The 14,016-nt window shown below is 38.5% G+C and overlaps 1 protein-coding gene across 1 annotated transcript in view; it reads right to left on the bottom strand.

The window, feature by feature from the left end:
- Nucleotides 1-14,016, bottom strand: part of LOC103390720 (LIM and calponin homology domains-containing protein 1) — a 68,853-nt gene that overhangs the window by 9,921 nt on the left and 44,916 nt on the right. The window contains exons 8-14 of the mRNA XM_025063349.1: nt 9,661-9,919; nt 8,354-8,605; nt 5,801-6,151; nt 4,435-4,470; nt 2,875-3,001; nt 2,372-2,543; nt 1,685-2,268 (exon numbers count right to left, since the gene is read on the bottom strand). Of these exons, the coding sequence (XP_024919117.1) occupies nt 1,685-2,268; nt 2,372-2,543; nt 2,875-3,001; nt 4,435-4,470; nt 5,801-6,151; nt 8,354-8,605; nt 9,661-9,919 (1,781 nt within the window). The remainder of the gene's footprint in view (nt 1-1,684; nt 2,269-2,371; nt 2,544-2,874; nt 3,002-4,434; nt 4,471-5,800; nt 6,152-8,353; nt 8,606-9,660; nt 9,920-14,016) is intronic.

Here is a 14,016-nt window from a genome sequence, read left to right as displayed (position 1 = left end):
CCCTCCCCCCCCCCCCCCCCCATCTCCCTGCCCCTCCATCTTCACATCCTCACCCTCACAGCTTGTGTGGGCCCGCTTTGTCTGCCGGGAGCCCACTTCACATTGAGAGGGCCCTACTTGTCAACTTCTTAAGTCAATAGAGAACAGAGGGCTCCATTCAAAGCTGGGGCTGCGCTCAGACTCCTGACAAGACATTCCAGGGAAACGTGCTCTGCTTCATTTGGTCTGATAATAACCCACTCCCTCCCCTCTGGGTAGCGACACAACATAAGATCATTCATTATGAATATTTCCATTTGGAATGTTTTTCCAGAAGAAAATAGGAAATGGATCCTGCAGCGAGCACTTCCAACTAATTTGAAACATGACGTGCTGTTTTTGTGAAAATCCCTTGGCTCATCACCATGGCTGCTCTGTGGTATTCTAATGTAAATGCCAAGACAGATGAAGGGGGATTTAGCCATCAGACCTGCAGGAAGGGCAGCCGGGGCTGGGAAGGAAGAACTGGTCAAAGTGTTCCAGACCTCAGCCAAACCTTCCACCCAGACTTTGTGGTCGCATTAAAAAAACTTGGTTATTTGTCATTAAGGTCCAGAGTCCAGTGGTCCTGGGGTCTGACTCTTATGTGGTCCATGATTTTAAACTGTTTATTGGTCTGTCATCAGACTGGAACTTTAATCAAGTTTTTTTTTTTTTTCCTGTTTCAGCTTTCAGCTCTTTTAAACATTAGCTTTGACCAAAATGCTTGTCCTTACATTCAGGTTTAACTCAGGTTAACTTGAAATCAACTTTGGGATAGTTTTAACTATTATTGTGTATGTGGCAATATATTAACGAAATTGCTTGGGTTAATTGTCTTGTCTTAAACGTTCTTTAGGAATTTTAATTCTAGCTTTTTTAACCAACCAATTTTAGCTAGATTGTTAGCTAACGTGTAATTCAGTATGTGTCTACCAGCAAATCTGCCACCTCCTTCTTTTTTGGCAAATTTCAGTTATTTCTTCAGTTATTTCTTTGGCTTTTCACTGTTCAATGTTCACATTTTTTCACTATATTTTATATTTAACCTATCATTACCTCTCTTCTTAGTTAACTTTTACTTAAAAATTCATTTTTTAATTCATTTTAAAAAATGATTTTTTTTCTGTGTATTGTATACCTGAAGTTTTCATCTTACTGGTTGTTTTTTTTTCTTTATTCTTTTAGTAATATTTTGGTGAATAATACATTGTCAACAGTCATTTTGCCCAATCTTGCCTTGTGTATTTCTGTGTATTTTCATTGTCTGCCTTAAATTATCTCCATTCTAAATTTTGTAAAAAGATGTCTTCATTTTGTGTCTTTGATTCAATTATCATACGTAACCAAAGACAATACAAATATCATTTAAAAACATTAACATCATAGTGTAAATTTCAAAGATTGGATATCACTTATCTAGGATCCTGAAAGATACATTTTCTCATCACAGCGTTAAAGAAGAAACTGTTGGATATTTTTAGACTCTTTTAAATCAGGTCACAACTCACCATGACAACCAAACATCCAACCAGGATCTGACCCACATGGTATTTGGACGAGTCAATCCAAAGTCTTAGAGCTACACTGATGCATTCATTCTTACTGCAGGGGAGGATTTTCCAAATCCTGTCTGACACTGATAGAACGACATGCTGGAACTCACCCTGTTGCCCAACGTCTCACTCACGTCTCTGACGGTGGACTCAAAATAAGGCTTTGGCATCAGCAAAGGCACCGGTTTGGGTGACAGTGTGCGAGAGGACGGCGGTTCAGACGAGCGGGATCGTATCTGAGGTCGTGGCTGCGAGGGCTGGAAGTCTTTGGGAAACTCCTCGATCCGCGCCTCCAGCGTGGACGTGAACTTCGGTGAAGGAGCGGGAGCCGACTGTTGACGCAGGAACCTTAAGGGCCCGTTCGGGTCCTCGTCAAAAGGGTCTGGGGTCGTTGGGGAGGCGGTGAGGGAGAGAGGAAATGGAGAGCCGGGGAAGGAAGGGTCGGCGGATATGCTGCGGTCTAAGAGCTTTGGCAGCTGCAAGCTTTCCAGGACAGCTTCACTGATGGAGAAGCGCTGGGCGTAACGCTGGAGGACGGCCGACGCCTCCTCTTGGGTTCTGGCTCTCCTGTAGGCCTCCCGCAGCTCCTCTTCTCGACGCTCCCTGTAGTAATGACGGAGAACAGAGGTGTTCAAAAGGGTTAACCAAATGTTTTCAAATTGATGATGATGAAAAAAAATGCAAGAGCAACTTTCTCAATAATTGTTCCTGTAAAAGGGAGGAATTCCATTTAAGACCAATCAATACTTAAGGCTAACAATCTAAATTGTAAGTCTTTCCTGTCTTTACTTCTTCACTTTTCTCGGTGGAAATCCTCTTGAATTGAAATCCAGTCAGAATCACTATCCGCCCTCTACCAGGAACCAGGCGAGACATTGAGTTTTCTGCTCTAAACAATACCCAGTGTTGTAGAAACAGCAACCCCATCATTGAAATGCTCCTCCTCCGACTCTTCCACTTCGCGAGGTCCTGGACACAATCAGATCACGAGGGAAGTGTCAGGTATAAATGAGACAGATCTGAGATGTTGGTCTGATAATGATGCACGGCCCAAAGAACAGCTGTGGCCTCGCTGAACTGATTTACACTGTAGAAGTGGAGCACAGTCAGATATTACTTTTCAGCCTCCGGCCCTTAAAAAAAAAGAAGAAATCTGCCCCAGATTTACTGGTGAGAGGAAGAATAAGCCTTAGATAAAATGTATTTTTTTCATATTACAGTAGCAAAGGCTATCAAAAAAATACATGCATAGAGGGATGTAGAAATATAAAAACAAGTCAGAATAACCTGAGCTACTTACATCCTGCCAGTGATCATCCTCTTCTTTCATCCTGTTGTACTGGTTGTGCATCAGTTCATGACGCACCTGACTGTGGGGAGGCAGGATGGTCTCCTCTTCACCACGCATGTCGATCATACTCACACTCCTGAGGTGGAGGAGGAGGTGGAGAAAGAGGGGGAGGAAAGAACAAAACCAGGCAACAAGAGAGACAGAGCAGAGAAGAGATGAAAGATATGAGTTAATTATGGAGTAAAATTGTACTTTACATCAACTCCTATAGTCCTTTTGGATGAAAACAACTGTCACCGTAGTATTTTCTAAGCCTGATTACTGTAGATAAGACCAGTGCAGTAGAGCAGCAGTGATAGATTTTACTGTAGTGACAACAGAGCCATTAAGACTTAGTCTTGGCCAAAGAACCAGCAATGAAGAGCTCAAAATGAACCACCTAAATATAGTGTTATATTTATTTATTTATTTTATGAACGTAATATTTTAAATATGCACAATATATGGCGTACTTTGTGTAACAGCATGATACTCATGTTAGGATACAATTCAACACCTTTACAGTCAATACTTACTACCCTGACTGGTTCTTTGTAAATGTATTTTGTAATTGTTTGTCGTTTGCTATGCACATTAAACCTCAAAATATAAATTTAATATATAAAAAAGCAGCTGATCATGAGAAAAATGTTTGTGTTTAAAGATGAGTTCTTGCTCATTCCTTACATTAGAATCATCGTCACAAAAATCAGAACCATCTGCTCCTCTACATAAAACAGTTTTTTGTTCTTTGCTCAGACACAATATAGACATAATATATAATATAAATCATAATATAATAAATATAAATTAAACTTTTATGACGGAGTGTTTTTCACATCTCCAGGAAACTTTCACATCTAGAAACACTAGTGAAAAGTGTCATCATCAAAGATTTAAACGCACATGCAAATGCATCATCTCTGAGTGAGAAATCAGATCCTGTTGTATGAAACACATGTTTCAGATGGTGAGGGTGAAAACAGAGGAAGTAGAGAAAACATTCATGTTATATTTGTGTGGAACATGCAGCTGACAGGAGCACTGATGTGATGTCAAAGCAGCACAGTTTTTTTTTTTGTATACCTGTAATGCCAATTATAGTGTATATTTATTGTGGTAAATGAGCAAAAAGGGGCAAGAGTGTTAATAGAAAAAATTCTAAAATTAAAAATTATATTCGTGGATTATTATTATTCCTCAAATAAGTCAGAAATTGATTTTAGTCTTCAATTTTTGATATTCAGTCAGAATTCCAAGACATATTTATTATTTTTTAAAAATTAAAATGTAACAAAATTTTACAGTACCTTATGTGCACAGATAACTATTATCACACAAATTTAAATTTAGTTCATTAAATATAAAATCCACCAATTTGAATATCTAGTTAAAGCCATATTAGACAATGAACGTCTTAAGTGCTGCATCATCAACACTAAAATTCAAACAGATGACTTGTTAGGTAAAGTGCTGACATGGAGAGCTGTGCAGTGCAATGCAGCAGAGTCCAACTTAAAGACAACTTACTGTGAATCGTCTGACACACTATCAGCGCGGCTGAATCTACAGAGAGCATGAAAAGAAAGAAAGAACAGACACAGATGAACACAGAAACAAACACAGGCAGTCACTGAAAAACACTGAACTCCACGAGTTGATCTTAGCACACAGAATACAAAATATGCATCAGCCTTGGTTGATGCATAAGGTTTAAGGATAAGCTTCGACTCAAGCACTAGGGGGCAGTCTTATCTAAAACACAGCCAGACAGACATGAACAGAAACCAGATCTACTGTAACACTGCTCAAAAAAAGAAAGTAAAAAAGAAATGTTTTCTGACATCCAACAGATGCCTGACATCTGAGAGTATCATTAGCTGCAGCACAAACACAAACAGGCACATGCATCTGATGGAGGGCGGGGGACACAGTGTGGCTTGCGGTCTGTCTGTAGGGTCTGTAGGGTCTGTTTGACTCTACAAATCTGGAGAAGAGCAAGGTGGCTATTTGGCATATGGCAGTTTTTAGTAACATGATATGGACAAAGACTCAAATTTCATGTTAATGTTTATGCATTTCCCTCATAGTGTGACAATAAAATGTCTTTTTAAAAAAAAAAACATTTTAATGCGAAAAAATTTATAGTTTTACTAAGGTGACACTTTAATATTGGAATTTTTAATCAAACAACTGGTCCACACTGGGTATTTAAAAAAATGGACTTGTGACTATCATCGAGTTCAACACAAATATTTGTCTCTTTTGAATGTCTTAAAAGCACAACAAACGGAAATGGTTAGGTAAAACATACACTGTAAATAAGAAAAGGCATAGTTTCCATGGTTACCAGCCATGACAGTGAGATCAACTCCTGGCTTTTCTATGAAAGCAGATATTTGTCAGAGAAATACTAGACTAGTTATCATTCAAATTACAACTTAAATTAACATTAGTCTAAGGTTTGTTTTCAAACACAAAGTCAGTAAAGTAAATTCTGATGCCATTTAGAGCAAGACAGTGAAATTAGGTTGGTTTACACCTGACCTAAGCTGTTGGACCCATGTTATTACCTCTGAATGGTTTTATTAATACAAATATGACTTCCTGCATCTTACGTAATCTGTTTCTTCCAAAACTTTCTTCAAACTGGTTCAAAAGGAAACAAGTGAAATAGACATTCCTGGTGTTTCATGCATTCTACGATATGCAAATATATGAATTAGCATCCATTTTAAAAGTGCCATGCAATGTTAAGGTGCCTCGGTGGTCCATGCTCCTCACAGAGTTACTGCAAGACCTCCACATCACATGCTCTTATAGTGTAAGCAGTTTCCTTTCACTTCTACGTCAGCCACTGTGCCATTCATTTATGAGGTTGCCTGATGGGGCTCACGTTGGGGGAAGACTGTGGTGCAACCACGTTGTCGCTCCTTGCAGGTCATAACTTTCACTCTGTGTCCTTGCTTTCCGTCTGCCTGGACTGCCTGTTTCTGTTGCCATAGCAGTGCATCCAGGAAGGAGGTGGGAGGGGCTGTTTTTGGGAGAGGAAAGCATCCGTCTGTCCTGCTTCTCATTCTGGTCTGCATCTGTAGCAGGTGGAGCAAGAGAGACTCCCTTCCTCACCCCGTCCTCCTCCTGGTTGGTTAGAAATGTTTGTTTCCCAGGGCTGGAGGCAACCGATGACACTGCCAGAGTGGCTGGCGGTTGTTGGAAAAGTTCTTCTGAGCATGAGCGAGATGAAACGCTGCGGGGAGCAAAGAAAACTATATGCGTACAGTGGTCTGGTTTTCATCCTGCATCGACCAAGTCCAGCTGAGAGGACAACGGGGGACAGAAATGTCTCTACTGTCACCTCACTTCAACGTTCAATGTTAGCAAACACCCAGCTGTTACTTTTTGACTTACTTAAGCTAATTCTGCTATCCTCACTACATTTATAATTAATATAATTTTCTGTCCAAACCTGTGATTCTCTTCCTTTGCTTATTCTTATTCTCTTTTGGTCAAGTCTATCCTGACCATTAGAAAGTGCAGACACCTTTGTCCTACATTGTCAGACAGACTCTTGACTCAGAGGTCAAAGGAAAACATGAATCAAAGTAGAGCATGGTCACAAATCACTTCAGAAACGCAGAGAGAACAAATCCCAGTCAGAATGATGGGAAACGAGGAAAAACACTTCATAACTGCTACGGGGGAGTCTTGTTATTGGACCGCAAACTCCCAGAATGCATTATGTGAAGAGAAGGGGAGCGAGGCTGGCCAAATGTCAACAGTGAAGTTGGGGCTGGGCTACATTTCCAGTCAGCTCAGGGTCAGGGAAGGAAGGCGGTCCCATTTCCTTACATCCTGAGGGTGGGTCGTCTGTTCATGTTCTGTGCCAGTGGGTTCTGTGTGTGTGTGTTTGTGTGTGGACACACACAGCGTGCTTTCTCTGTGTGCGATATTAGTGTGTGACTATTTAAGACACTGCTTTCTGGTGTTGCTGCTTGAGATCAAGCGTCAAAGCTTTCGACCAAGGTCAAACCAGGGCCTGAGGCCTAATCTGAACTACTTACTTTGACCAAAATATCCTTAAAGAAAAAAAATATAAATATATATAAATACAAAATGTATCTGCTTTATTAAAAAATAATTTGATATATATATATATATATATATGGCATAAAACACCTGGCCTCTGTTTATAATTCACTCTCTGTGTTAAATTCTTTATAGAAGTTTGCTGAGGTGAAAAAAAGCCGTAATCTTCAACAAAACAAAATGAAACACTAATCCCAGAAAAGTATTCCTTCATATGAAGCAGATGTGTGAAGACATAACACAGATATGCTGATGTGATGACATCAGTTGTTTTTTGTCCTGTAGTTTTTGAAGCGACACCAGCAGTAACCAGGCTGCTGTTTGGCTCAGAGACGAGGACGTGACACGTTTCTACTTCACCGCCTTGAAATGCAGACAATTCAATCATGGCTATAAGCATCATGGCCAGAAAATGCTGGAAAGTAAAAGTGTGACTGCAGTACATCTCCAACCAAGATGTGAACGTTACATCAGGTCGAGTGGAAAAAACAAAGGATGGGCCTAAAGTTTGACATATTTTTGGAGGAGGAATAAATGCCTGTTAGAAGTTGTTCTCTGTAATGGAGTGGTGCAAGATTATTGGACTGTTGTTTAATATTGGATTAATACTACGATTTAACCACTCACTGCCATTAGGTCTATAGACTACTGTGGTCAAGGTCAAAAAGTTCAAAGACAGATGTTAGGATTTCAGAAAGTGTCTGATTTGAATACGACGTTAAGATACTTGACAATATTTTACGATGATCTCTTTGTCACATTAGGCTTCTATTCTATTTAGGTCTTTCATTTCTAATAAATGAATATTTTTGCTTTGCAACATGTTATCTCACTCCATTAGATTTTTTTTCTTCTCATCCCAAAACTGAAAGAACATTTGGAAGGAACTCATACCACAGTCAGTCCTTGAACAAAAATTCAATAAAAAAGTAAAATCTGAAGGAAACAAATCTTGTTTCATGTTTAAACTTGACTAAACCTTATATGTTCATACTTTTAAATATAAACATGGGCATACCTGTTCATACTTTTAAATATAAACATGGGTGCCTCCTCCTGTAGGTACGTCATAGAGTCAGTCATGTGTCCTGTTAAGTGTTTGAGTATAAGAAATGCTGGGTAAGAAACTGAAACTCATGTTACTCTACACTGTGTATAAGAAATGCTGGGTCAGAAACTGAAACTCATGTTACTCTACACTCTCTGTGTTGAAATACTGAGACAAATTGGGGAGAAATTCCGCATTAATATTAACATTAAAATTTCAATATATCCCAACGTTACTGCTCACATGGCCTCAATAAGGTGAAGTATGGATTTTAAACACAGATACAGGGAGAAACAATGAAATTTAGATGAAAACCTGTGCTCAGAGCTGACCAACAGATGAGTCAGTGTCTCCATGAGAGGTTCATGGCTGGAGAAGACACTACACACTGGAGGCCCACCACTGCTCCTTCTCATACTTGCTGAGTGGACCTCAATGCAGGAAAGATAATCAGCGTCTCCACCTCCCTCTTCATCCTTCACACTGTGATACTCCAGATCTGTCTGGGGGTCAGGGGTCAGGCAATGGGACGAATATTGGACTTCTAGACTAGGGGTGTCACTGGGACTGGTTAATCACATAAGGTACAAGTGAGAGGGAGACAGGGACGGAGGGTATTTTGCAAGGAATAGAAGTTTCACACGCCGTGAGGGAAATGTGGGATTTTATGCAGTAAATGTCAGGAAACAAGACGATAATTGAAAAGGAAGGAGTTGGAGAGGAAGAAAAAGAAAGAAAACAAATGGATAAATAAATATGAGCACACCGGTACAATATACAATATAACACTGGAGGAATAATCAACACGCAGCAGTAGATCCACACAAAGAACTCACACTTACTGTTAACTTTCCCCCTAATGAATTTCCACCCACTTACTCACAACAAATCCCCCGCTGATGTTCACCAATAGATCATCAACAACTCAAAACATTGAACCTTCTGAAAGCCAACACTCCCTAACACTACACACACCCAACAATAACACTGCGCACACACAGATGAAAAAGCTTATTCATGGTCATTGTGAAATATTCCTAGCCACAGGAAATGTGAGAATGTCTACCGTGAGATCCAGTGGAGATCAAATACTTCATTTACGGCAAACCAAACCAAACCAAAGCAGCGAAAGGCACAGAGATAATAAAAGGATTTATTATGCCTCATTTGGTCCATGTTCTATTTCCTTTTTTCTAGTTCAGCTTCAGAGTCAGAACCAAATGACAACAAACATGTGGCCTTCATTGTTCACATCTGTACGACAAATGTGCAGGACTGAACATGGTAAGAAGTGGATGAAACATATTTCAAATTTGAATTCAATAGTTAACACTACGGCTGTTGCTTTATAAAAGCTTCACTGCTTCAACTAATATTTTTAAGGAATTCATAATCATTTGACAGAGTGGATTTAGCTGGACTAACTTAAAATTGTTTTCCACCTTCGACAGATAATAATTCTTCCATAAACAACAGCTAAACAAGGCTGTTTACGACTTCACCAAAATAAATGACAAACACAACTGAAATAATGTTGTTTTCTTTCAAATTGTTTTTTTTAAATATTTCCCTTACACACAGTATAAATACGCACAACTCCAAAGTTTAAAGTTTCCACTCACCTAAAAGGCCGGTCTCCCCCTACAGGTGACGTGGCGGTACTCCAGCTTTTGCGTCCCCCCTCCTCTTTGTCATTTTTCTTTTTGCGCAGCGGTGTGGGCACATATCCACTCTGGTTGCTCTTGTTGGGCAAGTACTGGTTGAAAGGCATCATTGTCCGTATCTCAGTGACAGAGGTTCGCCGTGCCAGCATGTCGTCCTTACGCAGGTCCGGCAACTTCCTGTGGTTTGGACCGTCGGACTCAGAGTCGCTGCCACGACCTGTTGACATGAGGAGGAAGAGGAGGATATGAGGAGGTGAGGAAGATTATTACTTAGTGTTCCTGCTCAACACAAGTTTTGCTCAACACAAATTTGTGTGTAGTCCTATTAGATTTTTTTTAAATAAATAATAAATAATGACAAAAACATACAGTATATTTCTGAAAAGAATGCTGACGTTGGCCTTTTTGAATATTGATGGAAGTAAGAAAAATAATTCCACTTCCTTTTTAATTTACTGTAACATGTTGACAGTGAGCAATCACTGTTAAAACCAACCATGCCAGTTGCTCTAATATTTGGTACCAATCGAGCAGGAATCTAACAAGTCGAAATGGACATGTATAGAAAAGACATTTCTCTACATGACACATGATTTGTCCTTTCAAATGTTCTCTTCAGTTTTAGGGCGATAGATTAAAAAAAAAAAAACATGTTGCAGCTCCTCAATAATAATAATAAAAAAAAACCCAACTGATGACATAAAACCTGCTCAACACTTGACAAATATATAATGACAGAACAAGACATGTCTTAACATGATCATGTCAAAACCTTTGACTATTTGACATCTCTCTTAGACGCTGCTCAACATTCCCTTGTATTTCCATGTTGTAAAACTCTTCTTAAACCATAATTAAACATTCATTTTCAAGACATGCAGAGGTTAAAATAATCTGGTTATAACTGGGTGGTTGGGATTTATAAATGCATTACAAATATAACGAAACCATTTGTTGACTAAATGAATGTTTTGACAAAATGAATTACCTTCTTGTGATAAGATTATTCATTTTATATTTTATTTTAATATTTTTATTATTTATTGTGTCAAAATAGGGTTCCAGCCAGGCTGGTTAGAGTCAGAGAGAAACAGACAGACAGATAGGTGAAACGGAAAGAAGTATAATAAAAATATTCAAAAGTAAACACTTAAAAAAAAAAAAAAAAAAAGGTCGTTGTATGATGTAGGTCTACAAACTCTGACATTGTCATTATGAGAATTTAAATTCCAGTGTCTGAACATACAAGTCAGTTTTTCTTGCCCGAAGAAACAGCGAAGAACATAAATCATTACAGAATATGGACCGTGTCTAAATTCTAGTCTGCAGTTTGGGAAGAATTCACATTAAGATGCCACCGTGTCTGTATCAGATTGTAAACACATTGTTAGCACTTTAATGTCAGTGCTAACACCTGGTTTTGCAGAAGTGCATCACTCAAGGACTTTTTCCTGGCTTGGGAAAGTGAAATTCCACTGCAGGATGTTGAAAGTATATACAAAAGTGGGATAAAACAGTCTAAAAATGGCTACGTCAGAGAGAAGACATCAGATGTTTATAATTAACAGTTGAACTAACGAGTCATTTCCACCTAAATTAATCTAATTTTGACTCGCTCTCCTCCAGATTCAACAACGTCAAACTGTGGAAAATAGATACCTGCTGCAGCTCTTCCACAAATCCTCCACGGGATGTTCAGCACATGTTCTACTACTGAAATCCCCCTCCACGTGTACTCAGTATTTCACTAATACATTTATGACACAATTTATGCATTTTCTACGTATAACTTACAATTTCTACCACATTGGATCCATATGATTTTACTTTTTCTATCCGGTTCAGACCAGACATGTGGAAGCAACAGCCCCCATCAGAGGAAGCGAACGTCACTGCCGTTAACTTCTCTAAACTCCACTCACTGTCTATGAATAGACTTCTCTGTTTCATGTGTCCTCAGAGATTGACAGCGAGAGGTCAAAGTGAGGTTGTGACGTATCCTTCAACAACGAACTGTTCCATTTCAACTCCGAGAGAGTTAGTCAGAAACATGAGTGACACTGCCATCCAAATGTGTTCAGCTTTAAAGAACAACACATGACGTAGAAGGCAGGATCCTGTCTCGTTGGACATATGGTAACAGTGAAGCTTGAACTTCTCCACGGGCCAGGACTGTATTTAGGCTTCAAAGTTTTCTATTTATGCCAACAATCACCCACACGTAGCCACGTCACAGGAGAAACTGAAGTTTCAAATTAGTGCCGGAAAACCTAGAGGAGAAATGTAGAGACTGAGAGTAAAATTTATCATTCATTTCAGAGATTCAAATGCATTGATTAGATTTTTTAAACCATTTCAAAGGACACAAAATGCAGATGTTCAGACTGAAAACATTTTTAGCCTCCAGTTACAGTCCAAAGAAACAAGGTATTGCTCGGTAGTGTAGCTAAAAAAAGACCTTTTACAAGGCATCTTCGTCGCCTTTTTAAAATAAAATGAATAAGCAGCGTGCACAGGCACAAAGGCATTAACAGTTGTCAAGTATCTAAGCCTAAAATCATTAAAATTAGTGCAGGTAGAAATTCATCATTTTTTTTGGTAGAAGAGGTTGACATGTATATTTCTAGTTTGGTTATGGTCCAAAATACATATTACAACGCTTCAGATACTGCAGTGTTAAATATGCCTTTATGGATTACTTTGTTAGCTTGCCTGCTAACAGCACAAACAAAGGTCAACAATGGACACTAATGTCAACAAGCAGGACTATGGTAAAACAAACCAAGATACAGTATGTACTACAGGATTGTAAAAACACTTTCTTTCGTCCTTTTTTTGTCAGGGAATAAAGTAACAGTTGCTGCAGAGAGCCATCAGTGACGTGATCCAGCCTGTTCTTTCAAACAGAGGAAATCAACCTGCACATTAAAAAGGCGGAGGACGTCAGACTTCACCAAACCAGCACCATAAGCACAGAGTGACTCATTTATCAAAACACTTTCCTTCTACACAATTATCCCAAATAAAAGAACTTTGCCAATATTGAATTTCTACCAGACTGATTTTTTTCTTCCCTAATTGGAGTGAGCTCACAGGTCTGAACAGTGAAAAGGTTTCGAGTAACAGCCCACCGCAGTGAAAACCTGCCGGAGCTCAGTGACTGTGTAAGGTCATAAATGGATCCTCTTGTTAGAAAAGCTCCCTGTGGTGGACTGATAACAGAACCGTCGTCCTGTTCTCTCTGCTCAGCCTCCTGGGTCTGATCTGAACACAGCCCTACACAGACGGTTATAGGCTTAAGGAAATATGATCAGGTGAAAAATCCCACACTAGTAAAAAATTTTAGTAAAAAATTGTTGTTTTTGAGAAAACTGAATGCAGCACTCTCACTTTTGTGAAATAGTAGAAACAAAATAGTTACATTTTTTGTTTTATTCAATTTACATTGTTTTCTATTATACGAAAAAAATAAAAACAATTATAAGAAAAAAATAAGACATTTCAATTATTTTGTCAACCTTTTTTTGTTGAATTTTTATGGAGCATTTTCTTCCCAAATGTGGGTTTTTTTCTTTTTAATTTTTAACATATTTTGGAAATAATTATTATTTGCTTTTCTGCTACATACATTTTTATAGAATATAAAATCTAGTTTTTTAATAACTTTCTTGAGTAAACCATAAAAAGATAGCTCTAAGCGAAACAGAGAATCGAGAATTTAATTGTAATAATTAAAACCTTTCTAATCTTGAAAATGAATGTTTGATTTGATTCATTTCTAAAACTTAAGTTTTAGAATTTTTTTTAGAATTGGTCAACATTTTTCTCATTAAAACCTAAACAATTAAAGCTAACTCAGATTAAGTTTCACACTTTTTCATAGGTAATAAACGTCTTTGTGTAATTCAATTTTGTGTTGTTTTTAATTCTGCAAACAAACATATGTTTGGCCAACATCATTTAGATTATTTTAAACAAGTTAAACTATTGTTAAACAGCAGCTTCTGCTTCAGATGCCAGTGCTTTTCTTGGTATTTCCAAATAATTAAAAATAAAAATGCTGTTGGACAGGATGCTGGCCTCACTGCTGTCATTCAGAGAAGTATGGTGGACTACCTTTGAACAAGAGTGCTGTCGGTTTTTAAAGGTAGTCATTAAAATTTAAATAGGACTAATGCTTTTGTGTAGCAGAAATCAACGGAGCAACAAACTGTATTTTAAACCGTTTACAACTTAGAGACCAGACGTGCTTCTGCCTGAAAGACACAGTAATATTTAAAAATGTGATGTAGACTGGCACTAGGGATGGGGGGG

This window comes from Cynoglossus semilaevis, chromosome 15, assembly GCF_000523025.1.
Source record: "Cynoglossus semilaevis isolate Cse_v1.0 chromosome 15, Cse_v1.0, whole genome shotgun sequence".
Classification (NCBI taxonomy): domain Eukaryota; kingdom Metazoa; phylum Chordata; class Actinopteri; order Pleuronectiformes; family Cynoglossidae; genus Cynoglossus; species Cynoglossus semilaevis.
This window is presented reverse-complemented; position numbering and strand designations above follow the sequence as displayed.